This window comes from Pinus tabuliformis, chromosome 9, assembly GCF_031772625.1.
Source record: "Pinus tabuliformis cultivar Carrire ecotype Pingquan chromosome 9, CPIR1, whole genome shotgun sequence".
Lineage (NCBI taxonomy): Eukaryota > Viridiplantae > Streptophyta > Pinopsida > Pinales > Pinaceae > Pinus > Pinus tabuliformis.
Window position 1 is genome coordinate 1841417111 of NC_142307.1, and position 27181 is coordinate 1841444291.

The following is a 27181-nucleotide window of genomic DNA, read 5'->3' on the forward strand; positions in this document are numbered from 1 at the left end:
ACCCCCGCCCGGGCACCCTCACCCTCCCCCCCTACCGGGTGCCCTCACCTGCAAGCCCGCCCGGCGCCCTCACCCGCCCGCCCGCCCAGCGCCCTCAAGCGCGGCCCCGCCAAGGCACCCTCGCTCGCGAGTCCGGCATGGGCGCCCTCACCCACCCTCCCGCCCGTGCGCCCTCACCCACCCGACGCTCGCCCCCCCTGCCTCACCCGCCTGCCCGCCCTGCGCCCTCGCCCACCCGGCACCCTCACGCGCCTCACCCGCCTGCCCGCCCTCGCTCGCCCGCCCGCCCAACACCCTCGCCCGCCCACCCGACGGCCTCACCAGCCTCACCTACCCGCCTGCCCTCGCCCGCCCACCCAATGCCCTCGCCCGCTCGCCCACCCTGTGCCCTCACATGCCCACCCGGCGCCCTCACCCGTCTCACCCGCCCGGGTGCCCTCGCTTGCCCGCCCACCCCCCTCACCCACCTCACTCGCCTGGGCGTAGTCGCCCGCCCGCCCCGGTGCCCTCACCCGCCTGCCCGCTCGCCCGGCTCCCTGACCTGCCTCACCCGACCAGCGCCCTCACCCGCCCGTCCACCCTGGCACCCTCACCCGCCCACCCCCAGGGCGCCCCCACCCACCCTGCCTCGGCCGCGCCCCCGCCCTGCAAGCGACAGGGCAATTCCCGGAATCGCCCTGCCGCCTGCCGAGTGGGGGCGCAGGCCGCCCGGGTGGCGTAGCCGAGGCATGGTGGGTGAGGGCGCCGGGGGGGCGGGCGGGTGAGGGCGCCCCGGTGGGGGCGCGGGCAGGTGAGGGCATCGAGCGGGTGAGGGCGTCGGGCAAGCGGGCGGGCAGGTGAGGGCGCCGGGGCGGGAGAGGACGCCCGGGTGGGTGAGGGCGTTGGGGCGGTCGGGCAGCGGGCGAGGGCACTGGGGCGGCCGGGTGGGCAGGCGACGGCACCCGGGTAGGTGATGCCGGTGAGGGCGCCGGGCGGGTGGGCGAGGGCTCCCTGGCAGGTGAGGTGGTTGAGGGCGCCGGGCAAGTGGGCGAGCGAGGGTGCCGGGCGGTCGGGGCAGGTGAGGGCGCCCGGGCGGGCGGGCGAGGGCGCCGAGCGGGCGGGCGGGCGAGGGCGCCTGGGCAGGTGAGGCGGGGGAGGGCGCCAGGCAGGCGGGCGATGGCGCCAGGTGGGCGGGCGGGCAACGACACCCGGGCGGGTGAGGTGGATGAGGACGCCAGGCGGGCAAGGGCGCCGGTAGGGCGGGCCGACGAGGGCCTGCCCGCCCTGGCGGGTGAGGCAGGTGAGGGTGCCGGGCAGGCGAGGGCGCCAGGTGGGTGGGGGGGTGAGGCGAGTGAGAGTGTCGGGCAGGCGGACGGGTGAGGGCGCCAGGCGGGCGGGCGGACGGGTGAGGGCGCCAGGCGGGCGGGCGGGCGAGTGCGCCAGGGCGGGTGAGGCGGGTGAGGGCACTGGGCGGGCGGATGGGTGAAGGCGTCGGGTGGATGAGGGGGACCGGGCCTGGCGGGTGGCCGGTTGGGGTGGGTGAGGGCGTAGGGCGGGCAAGCGGATGAGGGCACCGGGCGGGGGAGCGGGTGAGGGCGCCCGGCAGGGGATCAGGTGAGGGTGGGCAGGTGAGGCCGCCCGGGCGCGGGGGGTGGGTGAGGGCGCCGGGCAGGGTGCCGTGTCACGCCCCTACACCTACGGTAGTATTTCGACCGCTTATAGCGAGGTGTGGCACCACCGAACACTTACTTTCCACCAATACTTATGTTCGTGGACTAGGCCTAATTCACTTTTCCCTACTTAGTTTGTGTGTCGCAACCAAGTAGTATTATGTTATCCTTTATACCAATGAACAACCATACAGATTCATTATCAACATCAATTATAAACGAGAACACAATTGCACAGTATAAAGGGAGGGGCAACTCCCTGCAATATGAGTCTGCCCGAATCAATATATTATACAATCTTCACTTTTACAATGTACAAGTTAAATCTTGGGAAACCCCAAATTTACACTTAGTCAATTTTCACAACTTTGGCAAACTCGGTTGCCCAGCTCGTCGGCACCTTCGCACGGTCGCCGCACGACTCACCAACCCTTTGTTCACCTCGTCGCATGATCGTGTTGTTTGCCCAACTTGGGTGCGCCTCCAAGTCACCACACACGGGTGCCTCCAACCGAGACACACTTCCATTCACAACCCAACACACCAACAAGTCTTCATGCACACTTGCATTGTGGGTGGGTGCTCACCCGAGTCGCCAAGACACCCACGCCAAGCCTTCACACAAACGGGTGCCACACGTTCACCGTGCACGCCTCACCCAACCACCGGGCGCACCTTCACCCGCCCTTTGCCCAATACCAAGTGCGAATTCTTCCACCGTGCGCACACTCAAGAACGACACATGAGATGTGCGCCTTCACTTCTTGTACTACGCACTAGAATTTGCGCACTTCCTTCCTTGTGCGAAGATGACAAGTGATGATCGAATGTTTCCAAGTGCTCCAACGCACTACAATATATACTCATCGTAAGTGGGGGTGGTGGCTCGCCCAGCCAACCACCCAACGCTATGTGCACACCCTCCAAATGCCCAGAACACCGTCGGCTTCCCTTCCCATCGTAGGTCGGCCGCACGCACATGTTCAACACTCCAAGGTGCATATAACTCCATCTCATTTCCATTATTTCGCATATGTTATCGTCGCAATTTTGCCGCATGCCCATCGCACAACTGCAGCTCGCCCTCAACCGTACGCGCGCCCGACTCGCCCATCGCCCAAACGCGGTCGCACCTTGGGTAGGAACCGCAGGACATTACAGGGTGAGTGAGGGCGCCCAGGACGGGCGAGTGGGCGGGTGAGGGCGCTCGGGCCGGGTGGGGAAGCGGGTGAGGGTGGGTGAGGGCGCCCGGGCCGGGGGCCGGGTGGGGGGCCGGGTGAGGGCACCCGAGCCAGGGGGGTTGAGAGGGTTGGGGCGCGGGGGGTTGTGTGGGCTCCCGGGCGGGGGGAGTTGGCAGGGCGCCCGGGCCGGGGTGGGGGGCAGGTGAGGGTGGGTAAGGGCACCCATGCCAGGGGGCGGGTGAGGGCGCTGGGGCCGGGTGGGGGGTCAGTTGGGGCCGGGTGGGGGGTCAGTTGGGGCGGGTGAGGTCGGCCGGGCCGAGGGAGGTGGGGGTTGAGAGGGTTGGGGCACCGGGGGTTGTGTGTGAGATTCGCAGACATCAAAGACCCATTAGAAGAGGAAAGTGAGTAAAAGGAAATAGAAAATATTGTGGAAGAAGACAATGATGAAACTCTAGAGGACGAAGAGTTTGGATTACGTGACATTGTTGATTAAATTTAAGTTATGCTTGTAAATCAAGCTTTGCAATGTTTTGACTTTGACATTTTATGAGAAGAATAAACACTCAATTAGGCTTGTTATATGTTCAATATCTGTAATATGTGATTTTCGCATTGATTTTTAGGTTAATCATTATTTTTTGAAAAAAAAAGTGATTATTATTATTTTTTTGACATTAAATTCATAAAAAAAGCTATTATTTAACCATTTTTAGTTAAAATTATCATATAAAATTGTGATTTTGACATGTCAATTCTAGCAAAAATTATCAAAACGTGTAGTGTTTTAGTTATATTTATGTTAAAAATGGTTATTTTTATGTCCATTGTTAAAAAATATTGTTTTTTAGAAACAATTATTTCATGTGGATTGAAAAATTAATTAAGGATGTATAAATATGTAGAATATCGAAAATTCTAAATATCGACCTCCTAATTTATAAATGCAAAACAATAAAAACCTCACTAAAAAAAAGTTAAAATTAAAATAAAAAACAAGAAAATGTGAAGAAAACGACCACTCCAAAAATGATCAAATTTACAAAATAATTATTTACATTTTATACATTAGAAAATTTAAAGCCAAAAAACAGGTCTTTTAAAAAAAGGGGGTGATGCAGAATACTCACTTTTTTAAATCAGCATGAAAATCACTACCATTTTAAAATGATTCTAAAACGTAATGTACATAAAAAAATTAAAGTGCCAAAACTATGTTCTAAAAAAAAGATGTTCATTCTGCATCACCCCTTTTCAAAATCAGGTCACTTTTTTACTATCTCTACGAAAAGGGTAACAGTATCAGTTCCCGTTTCAAAGTTTACATTGTTTGATCTAGTTTAGTTCCTTTTTATAAATTGTTTTTCTTTTTCCTTTCATATTTGTAAACTTAAACCACATAAAAATTTGTTTCTTTGAAATGAAGTAGCATTGAAAGCGTCAAATTGTATTCCTAGTGGTATTCTTCCACATATTTCATTAGATGAAACATATAAATAACCAACACTTAAAACTCTTAATTCATACAGAGTTACAAGGTAGCTAGGTAGTTGACCTGTTAATCTATTTTTGCTTACATCTAGCAGTTGAAGTTGGGTACACTAGGAAAAATAAGTTATTAGAATAAGCGAAGAGAACTTCCATAGAAATTGGAAATCTTATTTCTAGATTTCCACTCAGTTTGTTTTCTGACACCTTTAACCTTTGTAAAATAGTACATTTAGTTATAGTTGGTGGTAATATTCCAAAAAAGTTGTTTTGGTGTAGTAATAAATTCCTCATAGATTTACAATTGCCTAAAGATGAAGGAATATTTCCATTCAACTTGTTTTTGGACAAATCTAACATTTCTAATCCCACACATTGGCCAATATGATCTGGGATTGGTCCCTCTAGATTGTTTTCAGATATATCTAATTGTTGAAGTGAAACCAAATTGCCAATACTTTCAGGAATGCTCCCAGAAATATTGTTTCGATTCAAAAAATAATTTCGTAAGAGAATGAAGTTTTCCTATCCCTTTTGGAATTCTAGATGTAAAGTGATTGTCGTTTAGAAAAAGTTGTTGAAGATGGTTCAAAGTGGCAATGCCCTCCAGTATTTTGTCAGTTAGATTTTTTTCCCCTAAATTTAAGGTGGTCAACTGTCTCATTTTTTTTATGGCTTGAGGTATGCTATTACTAAATTTATTTTGAGAAAGATTTAGGTATATGAGCCCAGTCAAATTGCCAACAGCTTTACGTATGCTACCCATCATGCTATTTTGAGCCAAATTTAGGGTAGAGATGGGATTAGACCAGTGAGATCGTTATATCCAATGGACAACGCCTTGAGAGAAGTGTGGTTTCTCAGAGAAGATGGAATACTTCCACTAAGATTATTATTGCTCAGGCGAAGTTGTTCCAACTAGACTAGATGACCAATTTTTGTTGGTATACTCCCTAGAAAGTTGTTTAATGAGAATCAGATCAATTGCATCTTTGTACAATTACATAACACTTTTGGAATATAGCCATACAAAAAATAATGCTGAGGTTGAGAACTCCCAGCACATTTAACTACCTAATCTCTATTAAAATTCTTCTTGTCAAATTATTCTGAGAAAGATCCAGAGTGTGTAATAATGAGAGGCTACCAAGGGATGGTGAAATGAAAATGTGCAATCACAATCCACGCAACTCCAATTTGACAAATTCTCTCTTTAGTTTTGATGTTGAGGGTAGCCTTAGCTGTGTTGTTGGACCTAGTTATAAAGTGCATTGGCTTACTATTGTTTCAACCATATTTAATCCTTAAATGTTGAAAATTATAAAGTCTTACACTTTTGGAGACACTCACAGACATCCTAGGAATTTCAACTAAACAAAGTTAAATTTTTGGTTAAAATGTTGATCTGGTTTAGTTTTGTTGACAGTGTTGGAGCCGCCAACTTGTCAAGGGATCTCCTCGGTAAGATGTCTGAACTCGACCTCACACCGTTTGGTGCAGGAGTCCCAACAGTGGGTCATACGGTATTGCCTTGACCAGGGTTGCGTGCAGAGGTAAGTAGGATGTCCTTGTTGGTATCAAGGGTGTGACATATGCAGCAAGCCAATGAAGGTGCATGAATGGTTCTATCACACAGAAGGTGGAATGAGTGCGCCCCTTAGAAACCTGTATAAACACTTAGTTTGGAAGGGAGCACACGAGAAAATATGCGTCACGAACTGGAAGGAAGGAAAACCAAAAATCCAAAGTGATGGTTAAACCGGCATCACATCTCAGTAAGATTCATATATACATATACAGAAAGAATTTATATATACATGCGTAAGAAAACAAATACATATATCATTAGAGTAACCAAGTTTACATAAATACAATAAAAACATATGCATGAAACGTGTTGGCTGTATTATATTAATAAGTGAAAGTTTCAAACATACAGTACAACCATGACGAACCACTAGTCCCAATAACGGAATGTTACATTCACTACTACCTGCTCCTCCAAAGAGATGTATTAGCTTTGAACTGTGGAGAAGTCAAGGCTTATTACAATACTCTCCAAGCTTTCTCTAAGATACTCCTATTAGAAGATTGGTTGTCCAAAACCCCTTACAATGAGTTATGAGGTTCTATAAATAGCAAAGGGTGGGGTGACCATTGACGTTCCCCTTTGTGACTCTTCACCTACCCTCATGACTCTTCACCTACTACATGACTGTTACATTCAACTATCAACACTTGGAATTTCACTTTACAAGATGTTACATACAGTCTGCACATGTACCCATATGAAACAAAATAGGCTTGAGAAACCCATGCAAGCTATCACTAAGACTCAGACAATTGTGGGAAGACCAACTATTTGTCATCCTCGCGATGATCGACGGTGGTGAACTGATGCTAAGCTTGGCCGTCTATGATGGTGTCTGTGCGCTGAATGGTGACATCCTATTGAAAACGAACTCTTACCTATGTTGCATGTGAGTACATTGATATGGCTCCTCTGTCCAACTCATCTGATAATATGTGCATAATCGTCTTGATTATAGTTGTACCAGCAACATATTGATGCATAGTTTCTGCGTTGATCTTCAAGTGTGTGCTAGTGACTATGTGCATCAACTTGTTGAAATACATGTTCAGCTTGAGTCAAACTTGGTTCTTGTCTTCGCCTTGGTGAGTGTGCCAATGGGTGGGATCACATGTGTGTGCATAATTACATCCATGCTCCTGAACAACCTTGCATGTGATTGATGACACTGCTCACCCTGTCTGCTCCGTGCCAGTTGCTGGACTGGTCTATAACCTGTATGGGCGTAGTTTCATCAGTCTTTGCATGTTGCACCTCCTGGTGTAGTTGTTCCTGTTGCAACTCCTTCTTGCATCTTTGCAACTCCTATTCTTCCTTGAGTTGCCACTTCAGCACCTGCAACTCGTTCTCTGTTTCCCTCTCTTCCTTTCCATGATCCTCTTGTTTCCTTGTCACCTCATAGCCTCAATCTCCAAAGTTTATTTCATCACAAGTGGATCTGCTTGAACTTGCAACTTTGCTCCACCTCTGCACTATCAACAACCTTCCTCTTTCATTTGTCTCACGCAGGTGTGCCACCTTTTGCTGTTGTTGATGGTGCTGCTTGCTATGATGTCACTTCCATTTCATCTTGATATCCTTTTCCATGAACAACTTGATCTCTTCACAGATAGGAAAGTTCATAGACAATTGATCGACTACATCCCCAGTTGTGCTCTCAATGATGCCTTTGACTATGCTCTCCTGGAAGCCATTGTACCTATGCTACTGAGAGGTAAACGAACACCTGTGATACCTGGAGACATAGAAACACTCATGGAAAGCAATCTATCAGTTGAAAACCAAAACAAACTAAAGGACTGACATGCAACATACCTGTGTGACTACCTGTGAAGATTGTGCAAATTTCATGGGGAGGCTAGGAGACTGACTGCCAAAACTGCGCAAGGCACAGTTTGGGCCAGGTTGACTGAGTACTGGAACTGTGCAATGCACAATCGAGCCTAGCCTGCTAAGGACTAAATCTGTGAAATGTGCAATTTCAACTAGCAGTGACATGCAAACCAACAAATTGTATTGCATAGTTTTTGGGGCCAGCAAGGCACTAAATCCCAGAATTTTGTAATGACAGCCTAGAGGTTACTCTTGGTCCAAACGTGTGTAGTTTCTGGAGGGAAGGTAGAGCCTTCACTTTGAGAAATGCACAATGCTAGACGGGTAAGGCAAGGTTCATGCTAAGGCAACCGAGATGCGCTGACGGGCGACCGAAAACATGAGAAGTCTGAATGCATGGTGAAACTGAGTGTAAACAAGAGTGAATGATCATGCATGCAAACAGTAAGTGCAGGATTCAGAAAACAAGAAAGCATGCATGTGTGTGAAGCATGTCACCACAACGACAACCGTTTGTGCAACAATAGTGTCATACATGCGAAAGCAGTGAGATGCAAACAAATATTGAAGAGATGCTTCTATAATCTAACATACATTAAAATGACAACAAGCACTCATTGAAATCAGGTATACAATACTCACAGAAATTGAAACACAAAAACCGACAAAAATGCAGTGCAAAACATGAAAAGCAAACCTACCCTAAAACAGCAAAGCTGAAAGTGCTGAAGACTCCTGGATGTGATGTGGGATGTCAGAGTTGCAAGTTTGATGTGAGGAATGAGCTCTGCAACGTTCGTTTCATAATTTTTTTATAAGATCAAGGTTATGACGCGCATGCCACAAATCTAGGAAAAAACGACACTTGGCGAGAGGTTTCTAAAATGATCTTTGCATGTAATCTCCAGATGCTAAAAATATATCCCTCAAATCTAGGGATGCCTTCTGCATGTTTCCTTTTGCTATTTCAGGAAGAGTAGCCCATGCATGCAAATCAAATTTTCTTGGTCTCGGAGGGAACAGGTCAACTTGAAGGGACATCCATTGGTCTGTGAGCCTAGGATGAAAATTTGCGCAATTTCTGGGTTGAGCAGTGCTGGATGTCTATCAGGCATCGCGTAATTTCTAGGCTGAGCAGGTCACTGCCTCCTAGAATTGCGCAATTTCTGGGGTGAGGCCTAGTGTTGGGTTAGATTATGTCGTTTTCTGAGGGAGGACTGCCTGATTGTTCTACGCACTTGTGGAGCTCAACATGCTACCTAGTTGATTTACACGATTTTTGGAGGGAAGGCTAGTTCCCCTCCAGAATTATGCAATTTTTTGGGGGATTCTCTCAGCCAACAAATAGCCTAAGTCCGAAATGTTGGCCTGTGGAAGGAAGACAAACATGATGACATGAACAGGCTGGCAGGCCACTCAAACTCAGATGAACCTTGTGTGCTTGATAGTGCAATATATGTTGCTAAGGATGGTTGGTAGGGAGGTTCCAAAACTAAGCTAAGGCAAAATTTTGGAGGGTGGTTGTAGCTGCTACAACAAGTTCTTTTTTATAAACTTTTATTTGAATTAGAATATGTAATTGTAATTATTAGTTAAATTTAAATTTTACCTCCAAGAGTTCTGTTGTTTCTCATCTCTAACTAGCCATACTAGCCAATACTCTTCATTATGGTTATGCCATATTTTCAAATAAACTTTAAAATGATTCAGAATATAGAAAAATAGAAAAAATATATATTTTCATGAAAATGAAACTATAAGAACTAAAATAAAAATTGTGAGAAATGAAAATAAAATTGTAAGAAAAATGTGTTTTAATTGAAATAAATAACCTGAATATACTATCAAATATTCTTTGAAGGCTTGTCTCCAGGGCTGGTGAATAGTTTGAATGTTAAACATGCAACTTCAGTAGTGGTTAAACTTCTTTTAGTTTTTTGCACTTGAATTCAATAGGTGGCAAGGATGGGCACGGATTGAAATGGCTTCATTTTGAATGTGTGATCTAGATTTATTTGGATGTGATCTAATGGCCAGGAATTTGTTTTTTGTTGAATCATGTGCTTTTATCTATTTTAATTTGAAATAGAATGGGCTTGGTGTCATTTATTTAAGTTATTCGGTTGGGTGTCATTTATTGAACACATTGGGTTTAAATGTTGAACAACATAATAGTTATGGCTGACATACATTTACTTTTATTATGTGTAGGTATGGATATTTATTTGGGATACATAGCTTCAGTTCTGATGAGTACGAGTTGAAGTGATTGCTACTTTGTACTTCTGGAATATACCATTTTGAAAGGATTTATGGTTTTATCTTTTAATCTATTTGGGTCAGTATGATCTGTACTCTTATGTATTAAGATACAATTTATGGATAGTTATGGGTCGGGTCAATGTTTTTCGAAATTTTGGATATAAATTAAAATATATTTGCACTTAATGTTATTTATTTTTGTTTAAATATTGGTTTCACAACTCTCAACATCTGGTGGTTTGGTGAGACCAGTACTCTATCAATTACTAGTCCCTACAAAACATTAGACATCTATCCCCTAGTTGTTGTTACTTTTAGTTTTTAGAATATTTGTATATTTAACTAATTATAAAGTTTAGTTACATTTTATTCAATTATTTTCATATACAATTATTTTTATTATGTATTTCATTTTTAAATAAATTATTTTTTAATTTAGGAAGGCATTTTGCATCATATTTTTATTATGGTTTTCATAATTTAATTTTTTAAAGTGAATTTATTAGATTGTTAGTCTAATTTTTTTTTATATAGATTTTATCACTGTGGAAAAAATATAGTATTTACTATTTAAATTCATTATATTTTTAAGGATGATACTAACTATTCCAAAAATATCATCACTTTAATGAATTACATTGCATAAATCTGAGAGTGCCATGAGTTTTTCCCCTTCAACTACCCTAACTATTTTAGGGTACAAATCATGCAACAATAGAGGCAATAATTAGCTCTTAATGTTTCCCTTAATGAAGAACTAATGGTTACTGATAAATAAGTTTTTCAATTTATTGTATGTCCCTTAGCTTGTTCTCATGAGTGATTGAATATATGGTCCACCCTCATGACAATGTGCAAAGTGGAGGTAAAATAATTGCAACTTTCCAACCTAGACTATGGTCAGAGTGAATGAAGTTAGGGATAACGACAAGCATCCTTGGCTATTTAGTAAAGCTATGCACAATCCCATTAGCCATCTGTGGGTTAATTGAAATGAATAATCCATGTTCCAGCATACACTAGTTCAACTAATCATTATTTTTCATAATAATAATAATAATAATAATAATAATAATAATAAGGTATATTGATATTGTTAATTCAAACAAGAGTGCATATTTTTCACGAGTTTTTCATGAATATTCTTGTCTCACTCAACCAAACTATTAGTAATAACTATAACTAAATATGTTGAAACAAAATTTAATTTATCATGACCTTAGGAAAACTCATTTGATCTAACTAATGCTTAGCTTGTTAATATATCAAAATAGCAGAAAAAGAATTATCAATTAAAACCTAATATACTCATTCATATCATCAAATGTGAGGTACCATCATAATATCATAACATTGTAAAGTATGCAACTCATTAATGCGTTATTAGCATTGTGGGATTTATCTTGTTCCAACCTTATAGGTTAATTGTGAAGATGGTGTTATCAAATATCCTCTCTATTCCATCACTTCAACCCACATTTATGATAATTCCATCATGTTCTAGTTGTCGATATCTTTCTATCAACATAAATTTCTTCTTACTTTGATATTTTGGCACAAAGTTATGCCCATTTCAAAATTTGTACAAACTATGTGCCACATGAACATTTGTACAAAGCCACTTGGTAGGCATATGGCCTCCCTTTTCCTATTTGTCACTATTGTTCATTGCTGTGGAATTTGTCTCAATGGCTTACCCAGGTTGCTACTTATTCCATTAGCTATTTCCCTCCAAGGCAACACTTCTTTGTCTATAGTTATTTACTTGGTTTCTTCTTGACTCAATAGTGGGTCATAATTTAACAAATCTTGACCTGAACATAAATTTTATCATGTAATGCACTTAATGGGTTTAATTACTATCAATTAATCTGTATTTTGGGATTGCGTGAAGCCTAAAAAATAGACCTAAACCCATCGGTAGCTTGACACTCTATAGCTCACCTCACAACATTAAAAATCCACTATTTTTACCACCTTAGCTACCATCTGGTTTCCAATGAAACATTGTTATGCACTCTAATCTATGTCACCTTACCACATCAAATCTTGAGCTATCTATGTCCTTTCACAAACTTGATCTTATCTCTTCAATGTTCTTAGATCCTTCATATTTTTGAGTGTTTGGATTAATTGTGTAGGAGATTTGGTTGCAAGCCATCTCTTCTTAGTGATGCCTAATGGATCTCCTTACTCAACATTCAAGTCATCATGTGGAACTCAACAAGGAAGCCCTCTCTTGTGATTATGATTTATTATTGCTATAAAACGATTGGGATACACCATAAAGGATACAATAGAAAAACGAAAGATAAAATGATTAATAATTTATCCTAATTATCTTACCATCTCCCATCAATAAGTTTTTATGATACGATGATAATGGGAGTTCGTACAATAATAGAAGCTAGAGCTCTAAAAAAAATCCTGGATCACTTCATGGATGCCTTAGGTACATCCGTTAATGTGGGTATATATCAAATTTATTTCTTTAATATAAACTTAGAAGTGCAGGATAACCTAGAAATGTCATCGAGTTTTCAACATAGTTCTCTTCCTTCTAAATATCTAGGAGAAACTCTGGTAGAAAACTATGTTAGAAATGTTCATTGGAAGGAAAAAGTCAAGAGAATATCCAAAAAATTGAATTGTTGGACCTTCAGATCTCTATATGTTGCTGGAAATTTATTCTTTTCAAAACCAATCTGGCAAACCCTTGGAGTGTATCTTCTCTTTGCATTAGAGGAACTTAAAGGAATCCTTATATTCATTAGTAGATCCTTTCTTTGGATAGGGGATATGTGGTAAATAAAATGGGCCCTTTTAGCCTATGATAAATTACGTCTCACCCAAATGGAAGAAGGTCTTAGTCTTTGTGATCTATAAATTCTAAATAATTTTCTATGTGAAATATTATAGTGGTGGTGGATCCAAGGTGGCCAGGAGTTATGGAGGAAACTTTGGAGCAAGAAAAACAACCCCTCTGAATCATGAAAACAACAATTGAGATCCCAAAACCCTATTCAAGGATCTTGAATATGGAACTTGGCCACCACTGACAAATTTATTTTACAACAACATTGTTTTTGAGATGTCCAAGAGGAAAAGGATGCCTTGTTTTAGACAGAATCATGGAAAAAATATCCAAATCTTTGAGGTATGGAGCAAATTATTTCTACAGAAGAGATTATGAAATATAGAGGCCTGTTGATAGTATCAAATTATTCAAAACAAACAATGGAATGCATCTCATGAAGAGAATGGAAAAATAAGCAAAGTCGGCCTTAAACGCCTAATCAACACAATCTAGACACATTAATGGAAGAAATGCACAAAGGAAAGAGCCTAGTCTTAGAAGGACATGACAACCTTCGATGGGGCTACATTTGAAAGTTATTTTCATAATCAAAGAGGAATATAAACTAGCTATAGATCACAACAATCTTTATCATCAACCAATATCGAAATAGGTTTTGGCTCAAAATATAGGGCCCAAAATTTCCCATTTTCTTTAGATGTTAGTACATAAAAGGGTGATTTGATTAGATAACATTATCACAAAGGATTCGAAGGATCTTTGCTCTGTTCTCTATGTAGATCATATGTAAAGGACATCAAGCACTTACTGAGTACATGTGTTTTTATGGAATTCTATGGTCTTAAACTTACTTGGACAATCAGACAAGAATAAGGATGACATCATAGAAATGATTGAAGGCTAGAGATCCTCTATGAAAAATGATTCTATTGTAAATCAAGCTTGGGCCCTCATTCAAGGGTTTCTACAATGAAACATAGGGGAATGGTGGAAAAATCACATCTTTAATAACCAATCATTAGAAGGGCATGTAATCTGGGAAAAATAATTTTATAGTCTATCTGTGAAATAGTACTACTCCACCCTTTCTTATTATCATATTGGGAATATGAAGGATTGGATTCCATAATTTTACATAATCTCCAATTTTTTCCTTCTCCTTATACTAGTCCTTTTGCTCCAAGAAGCACATTTTATTGAACTTCGACCTCCTGGAACCCTCCTCCCCCGAGATTCCTTAAACTTACTTTTGATGGGAAATGTAAAGATAATCCAGGTTCTACTAGTCTTGGAGTAATATTATGTGACAATTATGGGAAACCAATGTTTCTATTCGCAGATAATATGGGACATTAAGTAATAATGGAACTGAATTTGTAGCTCTAGAGACAAGCCTTGTTATCACATAATTGCAAGAATTTTGTAGGATTATTGTGGAGGGTGTTTCTCAATTGGTCATCTCAAGAGTAAAGAAAATGATAATTGAGATTCTCCAAAAATAAAATTCCATAACTAGAGGTTGAAAAAATATATCATCCATATTGACCATATGACCCAATAATTCTATTTATTATTCCAACTTACTTTAGGAGAATAGGAAATTTGGCGAACTTGGGATGTAATGACATTCACCTTCATCTTTTAGTAAGTTGGAATAGTGAGTGTTGGGAGGATTGGAGATTGGGACTTATCAATTTGAAAAACAAAGATTAATAAATCCCATTAGTGGTGGAAGAACATGAGGAGTTGGCCATCATTGAGGAGCAACTCTACAACAGACCAAATTCCATACCTCTAGTGAATCCAAGCATTCCCGACAATATTGATATTTTCACATGCTCTTGATGTTTTGAGTTAACTTATGGTTTCTACACTTGACATGGAATTTATGAGTATTCTGGTATAATGTAGTTTTCGTTAGTAGACCACAACAAAAGGATTATGATATTATACAATTTGGTATCAGTTTATATATATATATATATATATATATATATATATATATATATATATATGAAAAAAGAAAAAAACAACTTAATACACACATTCTATATACCATTACTATGCACACCACATTAAAGAAATAAATTTGAGAAATAATAAAATGTGTCAAAGTAAAAAGTCAAGCATTGATATGAATCAAATCACTAAATTTGTAATTTTTTTCTAGTTAAAATAAAACTTACATCTTGTAATATTTGATTATTGTTAACACTCGATAGATCCAAAGTTAAAATAAATCTATGCTAATAATATACACTATTAAATATTAACAAAATACTTTATAAATAATAAATAAATAAATAAGAATTAATATTTTATAAATAATAAACAAATAAATAAAGATAATTTTCATTTAGTTAATTTTTTTTTATAAATATTGATATATTCCAAATTTTATATGATATTTCATTTAATATAAATAATTTATATTAATAAACAAATAAAAACAAATATCATACTTGTAAATTGTAATTATAAATATTTAATAAAAAAGCTTAACCTACAAGTTTTATTATTATTGTCATAAGTTTAAAAATTTAAACATTTTAAATAAAAAATATAAGATTTTGACATATATAAAAATTATAGATTAAATGTTATTGAGTTTTTTATCATATATAGACGCGCACAATGAAGAAGTTTTGTTTATAAAGTGTGTGTGAGACATTAATTTAACTAAAGAATGTTATAAATTTGTTTATAAAGTGAGTGTGTGTAACATTAATTTAATTAAAGATTATTCTAAATTTATAATTTTTTAAAAGGACATTCGTACTATAATGTCATTATAAATGTTTATTAAATTTTGTATATTTATTTTCAACCGTTATCTATTAAATAATGGATTAAATTTTTTAATTACATATTATGTATTAAGAAATTTATATATTAAAATGTTAAATTTTATTGATATTTAATAAATATGTATTTAAAATAAATATAAATTAGTTTTACTATTTAAAATATTATTATATTTTGTTAAGTCTTATTAGTATAACCAATTGAGGATGAGCCTAGTTAGCAAGGCTACTGAGGATCAAACCTTACAGGGTGGTTGTGTGGTGTGCTGGGAGGAGATATGCTAAAACGTCCAGTCAGTTAAGTGCTGGTATAACCTAGACCGGGTGTGACCAAGTACGTTTGACTACTTAAATACCCCTAAATCGCAGTTCCTTAAACCACAGAACACAAAGATTATAATCAACTTCACAACAAAAAACTTATTATAATATTTTTATATAAAATTGTTTATTTTTATTTTATTTATTTTCAATTTTTTATTAAATATTAAGTTCCATAAACTATACTGTAAATAAACTAAATAGTCTAAATGTAATTTTAAAAATCTGAACCTACTGTAGATGCAATCACTTTATATATATATATATATATATATTGTGACTATTATTTATTTAGTTGAGCGGCTTTGCACAGGCAGAAACCATTCTTGTAAATCCATAGTAAGTAGACAATAACTAATTTTCATTTATGTGTAGAACATAATATTTAAATCTCCTCGTATCTATGGGTGGTATACATTGGACTGCTATCAAATGTTCTTTTCTGCTATCTAGATGGGGCATCTCTTCATGGAATTATTATCCGCTTTATGTATTATCTATACCAGAAAATAATAGAAATATACAGCTTTTTTTTGGTGATGAAGAAAATTAGAATAATAGAAATATACAGCTTTTTTTTGGTGCTGAAAAAAACTAATTTTCATTTATGTGCTTTTTCCACGACTTCTAAGCTCTATTTAAGGACCACTGCAGCTACAGGGTTCCCCGACCCAAAATTAAAATATAGCGAAAGTGATAATTGGATTTTTTCAGTTCAAGACCAAAAATGTGCGCCGCCATCATCTGCGCGTGCTTGAAATGCTATATCAAGAAAAAAATGGATAACAGATTTAATTTTTTTTTGCCAAATACGACTATGGTCATCGTGTCAGTAATGGGATAATATTTTCTTTTAATGATGTGATTGGTCATCATGTCAGTAATGGGATAATATTTTCTTTTAATGATGTGATTGGTCATCATGGTTGTAGTTGGATAACATTTTCTTTTAATGATGTGATTGGTCATGTTGTAGTTGGATAACATTTTCTGTTAATCATGTGAGTGGTCATCATGTTTTTCGCGAAAAAGTTTCCTGAAAAGATGTTTTTGAGTGGTAGACATCTGTGATAAAGTAGATGACAGGAAACGCTTATAAAATACTCAATATTTTGATGAACGGTATAGATATTGATAAATATTATCAAATATTATTTAAAATATTGCCAAAATCATATAAAGGACACGACATGTAGTTAGAGATAGCGTTCGTCGTTCTGGCATATATTCGTCAATGTCAAATGTCCTGATAAAAGGTAATAAATTTATATTAAAGAAATTAACGAGAAATATTATTTTAAAAATCCGTATGGGCATAAAATTTTAAAAACAATTTATAAGAGCAAACGCTAACGTCTTACGGGTCCAGTTGCTTGCCATTTTCATATTCCCTTCCCATGTGTAACATGTTTCACACCATCATAAAATAAAAATTTACTTTTAACTTTACTCAACTATACGTTAGAGGCTCGGATATTTTTGTTAACGAATCATTTGCTAGAGTGTGCAAAGTACTAAGTTTATTTAAGATAATGGGGCTTGGCTTCTAACACATATATCCACAAGCATTCGATTAACATTTGCATCAAACAACCAGCCTTAGCATCACATAAAATTTTCATGAGGTATTCAAAACTCACATAAGCATTTGATTAACATTTGCATCGAACAACCAGCCTTAGCATCACATATAATTCTCATTATATATTCAAAACTCAGTACCAAAGAGTTAATATTGATGTTGGTATTTATGTTCTATAAATATTGGTGGGAGTTTTTGTAAATCAATTCTAAACACCAAAACTCCATAGATCGGAGTTGGTGATGGGACTTGTATTTTTATTGCTTGTATCTTCTTACACTACGAGCGTATGGGTGACGCTTCTAGAGATTTGAACACCAGTGGCACTCTTTGCAAATCGATTCCAAACACTGAAACTCTAGAGGCCGAAATTGGTGATGGGACTTTTTTACACATATGTCTCTCCATGGTAACAATCTATGAATGATTAATAATTAACATCTGCTTCACTCTACACTAGGCCAAGTTGTCCACACGAGACTAACACTTCTGTAGACCGATTGATTATATCGGTGGTCAAAATTACACCATCGATTTGTTGGGCTATCAATCTAACAACTCCTCCAGCTTCTAGGGTTTTATTGAGTAACCATCCGGTTTTTCACGAAGGTTTGCCAAACATTCACAATGTTGTGCGGTTGGGGAAAGCTTTGCAACCTGACTCCTCTTGCAAGGGTTCACGACTCCTCTTCTACTGTCAGTATCCATTCTTACAGACTTCTGCCACACATACTCATGCCAACCAGCACGGCACTGGTGAGAGGTTTTCCAGGTCGCGGGTTCCAGCTCGAATTCATCAGGTAATGAGCTAAAATCTTGATTTCTCACGCTCCTTCAGTATCGTTTGGTGTATGTTATTATAATTTACTAGTATGCCCTTCTAGGTTCAATCAAACTCGACTTCGGGCGTGTGGCGGCTCCATTTCCAGCCAACAGGTTAAGACCCTAACCCTAACTTTTTCTTAAAAAATCTCCTCTCGTCCTTTATTGAGTTTATCCTAATTCAATCTTTCTTACCGTGTGCAAGGTTTGTTAAGCTAATCCTTCTTACCATTCGAGGAAGCTTGAAATTCCCCAAGCCATTGCCAACGTGTTTGGGTTCTTGACTCTAACTAGGGTTATTGCTATTTCCCAGGTGCATTACTTACTACCCTCTTTGCATAGTAACTATGCAGATTTTTTTTTTTTAAGTTATTAACCTTCCTCTCAGAGAGGTTGCATTCAACAATGACCACCCTTAAAAGAAAGGAACCATCCTACAAAATTTTTGGATGTCCTAGTCCTAGGAACGAGGGTTTTCGTCCTGAATTCTGTTAGATGTGAATTATGAGGAAAATCTTGTACTATTCTTGACTCAGGTATTCATTTTTTTGAAAAAGTTGTAAACAGGTTAGTCTGGCGCTGAAAGGGTTATACAAGGTTCTTTCCATGCTTTCCATTGAAATGTTATGTAAGATATTTTACAAATTTCATGAGGTTTTTGTTGATGGTTTTTGCACTGATATTATGCGTTAGGCTTTTAAGTTATGATTTACTTACTTTTTCAAAAAGAGTTCTTCTTTGGACAGTTACCTGTTTCATCGATGCGTGCTTACACTGTTCTATTTTATTTATATGTATGATGAATCTTTGTCACTTATTTTTAGCATACCAAACATGGGTTTATCTGCTTATGTATATATGTTCATGTCTTATTTTCCAGAATGCCACCTAAAATTTCGTTGTACTGAAATCGTGATAATTGATATTCTTGCCTTATTTGTGATTGACAATATTCTAATTAGTTAAGTCCAATGGTGTTTAAGGTTCAACTCCAATCCACCAGATCTGATATTGTGCCCGGTGGCTGACTAACATCAACCTTGCTAGGGCACTACCCTATACGATGCGACTGGTGTGGTTTTCCAACTCCTCTCACACCACCAATAACCAGTTATGTTAACTAATTTCATTCTTGTGTACACTTCCGTGTACTTCTTTAGCAGTTAATTACTCCTTGGAATCACGAACATTTTTTTCTCTGTTCCCATAGTTACTACATTCACCGCCCTTTAGTTTCCTCAACATTTCGTTCTTGCCTGAAGAAATGCACTAAAACATGGGACTTTGGTTCCCATTCTTTCCACAGTATTAAAACACATAATATATAAAAAAAATGGTTCACTTAAGAAAATAAACACAACAATATACTTATTAGTTATTTCCTTTCACTGAAAGACACGAACGAGAACTTTAATAAAGAAAATAACATAGCTCACACGTGCATGATTATTGTTCTAAAAGATAATGTTCACAACTTAGATTTCTTCTCTCAATGCTAAGGAATATAATACAGTTATACTTTAGAAGTTTCTTTTTCATCAAAGAAATATTCATAGCCTATAATCACATTGTAAGTTCCATCATCATCTTGCACTATAATACGTATCCGATATGTTTATTTATTTGGGAATCCATAGGGTAACCACACCACCTAACCTTGAGAAAGGAAATTACGTCTTTTTCTCTCCCCTAAGCACTTAATACTAGAACAATCTTGATCAATAAACCCAAAAGGGTTAATCCTCCTGCAATAGACCCCTTATTCTCAACCTGGAATTTACAGTAGTCTTGAGGCTTCCATGGGTTTTTTCCCAACTCAATAAGACCTCAGCCAGCGTCTCTCCTTCCCTCACAGAACTCTGTGGGCACTACTAACTTCTTCTTCCCGATGCCTCCAACTTTATGACCTCCATTGCTATCCTTGGCCTATTTTGAGATCTTCTTTTATCTTGAGGGAACAGAAAGTAATTGATTCTTAACTGTCTCGTAAAAGTTCTATTTTTAGGTTTCCCTCAGTGAATTCCAAGATTTCCCTTTTTCTTCATGTATTCCGACAATAACTTTAACCAACCAAAATTCTCGTCAGATTTCCCATACAACCTATATATATATGTATATGTATATGTATATGTATATGTATATGTATATGTATATGTATATGTATATATATATATATATATAGATAGATAGATAGATAGATAGATAGATAGATAGAGAGAGAGAGAGAGTCAGTCATTAAACATAAAAGTAAATGTAAATGATTGACCTAATAATTACATTAACCGAGGGTGTTACATCTTCCCCTGTGGAGTGTAACACCATCCTCGTTGTTACTTGGTCCCTCAAATAGGCCAGGATAAGCTTCCTACATAAAGATTTCATCTTCCTAGGTGGCCTCATCTAGGCTAAAGTGTCGCCATTACACTTTAGCCTGGGTGATGGCTCACCTCCGTAACATTATTTCTCTCTAGTTGAGAATTTGTTGAGGCTCTTCCATGAATTCTCCATCTGGTTCGACCTATCACTAGACCATACTTACAATTAGTTATGCCATTAAAAAACAAATCATTCTTTTAGAAAAAACAAAACATGGCATTTTTTTTGACTTGTATGTTCTACCAATAAATAACATGTCTAGGGTTATATACATATCTAATCAATAATGAGACATGAAACATATTATGTACTCTTATATGACTAGGTAGAGATAACCGATATGCCACCGATCCGGTTATTTCTAATATCTGGAAACGACCACAAAATATGGGCGAAAGTTTTGCGTAACCACCCCATCTTAAAGTGATCTTTTTTCAATTTAACTCATACATAAACATGATCCCCAATATTAAATTATTGTTAAGTTCTTTTATTGTCTGCATAAGCCTTTTTCCTATCTTGGGCACCTTTCAAGCATTTTCAGCTTTTATTCACAATGTTCTCCATTTCCGCTAACATATTTGGCCCCAACATTATTTTGTCTTTTGAGATATTCTAGTTAGAGGGTGTGTTACACCTTTTGCCATATAATACCTCAAACATGCTCATCTTTAAAGACTCATGATAGTTATTATTATAGGTGAATTCTACCAAGTATTGACACTCTTCCCACTTGGTAGGTTGCTACATACCATACATTCTTAACATATCTTCCAATACTTGATTGAATCGCTCCATTTGCCCATCTGTTTGTGGATGATATGCAACAATAAAATGTACTTATATTCCCAATCCAATAAAGAGAGCCTTCAAGAATGCATAAGTAAATTTTACATCTCTATCTAAGTTAACTATACTGGGTAGGTCATGCAGTCTAAATAGCTCCATCATAAAAATATCAAGAATTTGGATAGTCTTGTAGATAGATTGTATAGGAATGATGTGAGTTGTTTTACTCATTTTTTTTACTATCACCATGAATGAATCATTGTGTCTTCTAGATATGGGTAGCCCTATTATGAATTCAAGTGTTATGACTTCCCATTTCCACTCTGAAATGGGTAGTGGGTGGAGAAAACTAGCAGGATGACGGTGTTTAGCTTTAACTTGCTGACACTTTAAACATTTTTGTTAAGTATTCAATAATATCCCTTCTCATACTAAGAAAAAAATAATTCTTTTAATTGATGTTTTTTTTTTTGATAACCAGGGTGAGCAGCATAAGGGCTTCTATGGAATTCATCCAAAATCAATTGTCTAACTAAGATCTTGTTGGGGATATATATTCTTCCCCTAAAAGTTAATAGATGATCACCATTAATATTATATTCAGAATGCTTTCCAGAGTTGCTAGTATGTTTGGTTTGTTTCCATAAGAACTGATATTCTAGGTTCTTTTGGGAAACCTCTTTGATCTATTTTGTAAAATTAAATTCTATTTGATTGAACTGGAATTCATACACTAAATGCACTCTCCTACTTAATTCATCTACTACTCGGTTCTATTTTCCTTTTAAATGCTTAGTGTCAAATTCGAACTCACTAAGGAATGCATTCCACCTTTCTTCGAGGGAATTCACATTAATTTGTATGAAATAATTTGTTAAGCTGTGATGGTCCATCATTAGTAAAAACTTCTTGCCCAAAAAATAATGCCTCCAAACATTCAATTCCTGTACCATGACATCTAATTCCAGATCATAAGAGAAATATCTTTTCTCATGTTCCTTCAGCGCTCGACATTCATATGTTATCACTTTCCCCTCCTACATCAGCAATCCGCCTACCCCTTCCTGGTAGTGTTATAGACATTTTTGTGCCTTACAGCATAGAGCATGAAATGTCAATAATCTGAGGGATCCAAAGTCTCTAAACATGTTGTTCCTACCCCTAGAGGAACAAGGTCAGCAAACCACAGCACTACAAATCAGTTCTCCACTGAAAAACACTCAAAAACAGGTCAATTTTGGATCAAAGCAGCTGCTCCACTAAGCATCTGCGCTGAAAGACAAAAGCTCCATGGTGTACCTGCGCTGCATAGCAAGTGCAACAAAGGCTACCTGCGCTGGGCGTACTTTGACATGTGGAGGAATCTTTTCTCAATGTGCTAGTGCCCAGGAAGCTTCCAAAATGACACTTGGATCAGAAGATTCGCCTAATGATGAGTAAAGAGGTTCTAAAACTCCAAGTGGGAGGTAGAAACTCCGAGTGGACTCAAGTACTGAAGAACAACTGGAGTTGAAGAGGACAACAAGTCACACATCAAGCTGACTTATCTTCACTCCAAAACTCTATATAAGGATCTCATCCCATGGGATCTGGAGGGCGGAATTTTGTGCAAAGAATTGCTGTTGGTTTACAGTGGAGAGGATTGGGTGATTGCTTGAGGGAGGTGAAGAGGAGATTTCTTTCCGTCGGGAAGGTGATGCTGGATTGGACCTCTCACGGTTGTATCACCGCCTGAACCTTACTTCCTTATATTAATAAAGCATTTGAGGTTCTTCTATTCGCATGTGTTTCAACGGTGTATTGTCTTACTTGCGTATTTGATTTATGCTAATCCTTGAATCAATTATGAATGCATGCTTCTTGTAGTTTCCTTTTCTTGTCTTGTTCGCAGGATCTCGTGTAGCTGGGCCCGTGAGAAGACTTGGAGCTGGGAGCGAGCGGCAAATAGAGGAGATTGGATCGACCATTTGCGCAAGACATCGGTAAGTGGATCCCTTCCTTTCATCTCTTGCATGTCATAAAGAAGTAACTTTAGATAGCTTTGCTTCAGTTGTTGCTAAGGAACTATCACCCTTAGAGTGGGATAGGGTCATTCCGTGTTGGATACTTTTCCCCACAACAGGTAGGCATCAATGTAGACCAAAAATTCTTTGTTTGGGTCAGCTCTCTTCAATACTAGGGCATTGGTTAATAATTGCTTTAGTTGTTCAAAACATTTTTTGAAATCAGCTGTCCATTTAAATATCTTCCCTTTCTTTTGCATGGAGGTAATAGGGTAAGAAACCCAAGAAAACCCTTCGATAAAATGACATTGATATCCTGCAAGACCCATGAAGGGTCGTATGTATGTGACATTCTTAGGTATAGGCCACTACATAGTAGTTCTAATTTCCTTAGGGTCAACCGCTATACCTTTGGCTGAAATTACATGTCCTAGATACTGGATTTGATTCTTATAAAAATTGAACTTACTAAATTTAGCATACAACTGATGTTCCTGCATAACTTGAAACACTATCTAAAAATGTTCTTTGTCTTCCTCTAAATTTCTGGAATAGACCAAAATATCATCTCTAAATATTAAGAAAGAATTGTCCAAATATGGGTAGAAGACACCATGCATTAATATCATGAACATTGTTAGTGCGTTGGTTAGTCCATAAGGTAGCACAAAAAACTCGTAATGTTTGTATCAGTTCTAAATGTTGTCTTATAATCGTCTTCTTTCTTTACTCTAATTTGATGAAAACATAATCGTATGTCAATCTTAGAAAAAATTGTGGCACCTTTAACTTCATCGAACATATCATCAATTCAAGGAAGCCGATATTTTCTCTTGATAGTTAATTTATTTGGCTTCCTATAGTCGATGCAGAGCCTTAGGGTGCCATACTTTTTCCTTACAAACAACATCACGACACCATAAGGTGATACACGTGGATGGATAAACCCTTTGTCTAGCAGTTCTTGTAACTACATTTTGAGCTTTGTTAGCTTGGGTATACTCATGCGGTATGGAGCCTTAGAAACTTGAATTGCTCTAGGGATTAGCTCTATGGTGAAGTCAGTATCCCGTTTGGGGGTAGTCCTAGTATATTCTCAGGAAAGACATCTGCAAAATCCTGGATTGCAGGCATTTTTTCCAAGATAGCAATCTTTTCCTTGGTATTAGAATATCCAACTTATACAACATATATCAAACAACCTTTCCTCACACATTTTCCTAACTGGGAGGTTGTAATGGGGCATAATTTTACTGGCTTTTTAATTCCTTGAATTTCTTGCCTAGAGCCATCTTCAGTAAGGTAACTAATAGATTTTTCTTTACAATTTACCAAAGACTGGTGTCCTTCCAACCAATCCGTTCCAATCAAAAAATCATTAGATCCTAGTGGAAATATATTTAGATTAATTTAATTTTACGCTTTCCTATCTCAACTGAGCAATCTGGCATTTTTGTTGTTACACTTCTTTTGGCCCCAGTAGCCAGTTTTACCATCCAGGGGTTCTTAAATTTATGGGTTTTTAAATGGTATTTTTTTACTATCTTGGGGATGACATAACTTAAAATTTCCCTAGGATATACTAAAATAGACTATGTTTGGTTAAATAACTTACCTTCCAGTTCTATCATGGCCGGCTAGTAATCCGCCTGGTGATCTTCTAGGGCAGCATTAATTTTGGGTAGAATCCTTGCTAATTGACTGACTGTAGAAGCTTCTTTCAATTTGGCAGTCGGTTCTGTTCTGGTAGGATGGGGAAATTTTTTGTAATAGTGTGTTCCCCACAACCCTAACATTGTAAAGGGGGTTTCGAAGCGTGTCCGTATTATGGTTTTCTTGATGCTTTAATCTGTGTTGGGACAAGAAAAATGTATGATTTCTCTTCGTAAAATGCTTCATTTACCATTCATCCTTATACAGTTATCTCCATTTATATATTAAAATGAGGAAATTATCGGTTAAAGTTGGATGAAAGCATTTAGTGATAGAATAGGAAATCTAGTATAAGAAACTGATTTTTTTCTATCTTTGTGTGCAGAGATGTGGACTGGGCAAAAGCCATTCAGTTGACAAAACATCATGAGGCCATAAAAGGGAAAAGCTACAACGTCTTAGGCAGACAGGGAAGTGGGAGATTAGCTCAAACAATGATATTTTATCACATGATCAGATTATGTATTACGAAATCCTCAGGATCTGTTATGAAACCAGCTCAAGAAAAGATAGAAAAGATAGATCAACGCCTTAGAATTCAGCCTCTTCGAGGGGGCAACCTCCTTTACATTACATAAATGAACAATTCTTGGATGTTACAAATGACAAAACCTCCTTTCTATATATAGGAGTCTAAGGAGTCACAATATAATCCAGCCGACCTAACAATAATAATATAAAGCCACAAAAATAACAATAGAGGGATTCTATGGGGCACAAAAATAACAATATGGGGGTAATAGGGGCACAACAATATAAATAAGGGGTATAACTACAATAGTAATGGGGTAATCACTAGTATTATAGGGACCCAACATGCCCCTCTCCTTCAAAAAAGTGTTGTCCTCAACGCTTGAGTAGTTCTGGATACTTCTGCATAAAATTCTCATCCTCCCATGTGGAATCTTCAGCGGATAAGTTCTTCCACTTGATAAGATACTCTGAAATTGATCGATTTCGTAGCTGTCGAGTTCTTGTTTTGTGACTGCTTCCGGTTCCAATATAATTTTTCCTTCCTCATCAAGTTCTGGCAATATTGTTTGAATTGGGAGCTTGTCACCTATAACCTTCTTTAAACATGAAACATGGAAAACTGGGTGCAATCGAGAAGCTGCAGGAAGCTCCAATTTGTATGCCATAGTACCAATCTTTTGCAACACCTTGTACGGACCATAATACTTTGGTGATAATTTATTATCCTTCTTAGCTTGCTTTAGGGACATTTGCTTATATGGTTGTAGCCGTAGGAATACCCAATCACCTACATCAAAACTTCTTTCACTGCGATGTTGATCTGCCTGTTGTTTCATTCTATTTTGTGCCAACACGAGGTTATCCTTTAAGAGTTGGAGGACTTGTTGTTGATGTTCGATGTGATGTTCCACTGCCTGAACCTTAGAATTTTCTCTTAAATATGATGTGATGGATGGTGGTTGATACCCATAAAGTGCCATAAATGGGGTCATTTTTGTTGCTGTATGGAAGGAAGTGTTATACCACCATTCAGCCAGAGGCAACCATTTGACCCATTGTGTCTGTTTATCAGATACAAAGCAACGAAGATATCCTTCCAAACATTTGTTTACTATCTCAGTTTGCCCATCAGATTGAGGATGATAAGATGAGCTATGAGCTAACTGAGTACCAAGACAAGAAAATAATTCTGTCCAAAAATTTCCAGTGAAAATGGGATCTCTGTCACTTACAATAATCTTTGGGTTTCCATGTAGCTTTTGAACTGTTTCCATAAATGCAGTAGAAACTGTACTGGCTTTAAATGGATGTGATAATGCACAAAAGTGTGCATACTTGGTAAGTCTGTCAACTACCACCATGATGACACTCTTTCCCTCAGACTTGGGTAAACCTGTGATAAAATCCATTGAAACCTCCTCCCAACGTTGGCTTGGAATGGATAAAGGTTGTAATAGACCCGGTGTCTTAATTGTTTC

The 27181-nt window shown here is 38.5% G+C and overlaps 1 protein-coding gene across 1 annotated transcript; it reads left to right on the forward strand.

Moving 5' to 3' along the window:
• The first annotated feature begins 1155 nt into the window (after positions 1 to 1155).
• Positions 1156 to 25730, forward strand: LOC149156174 (uncharacterized). The gene is made up of 4 exons (XM_089444664.1): positions 1156 to 1355; positions 17987 to 18326; positions 18411 to 18462; positions 25555 to 25730. Exons 1-4 carry the CDS (start codon positions 1156 to 1158, stop codon positions 25584 to 25586), a joined length of 624 nt encoding a protein of 207 aa, XP_089300790.1. The 3' UTR covers positions 25587 to 25730.
• The last annotated feature ends 1451 nt before the right edge of the window (positions 25731 to 27181 follow it).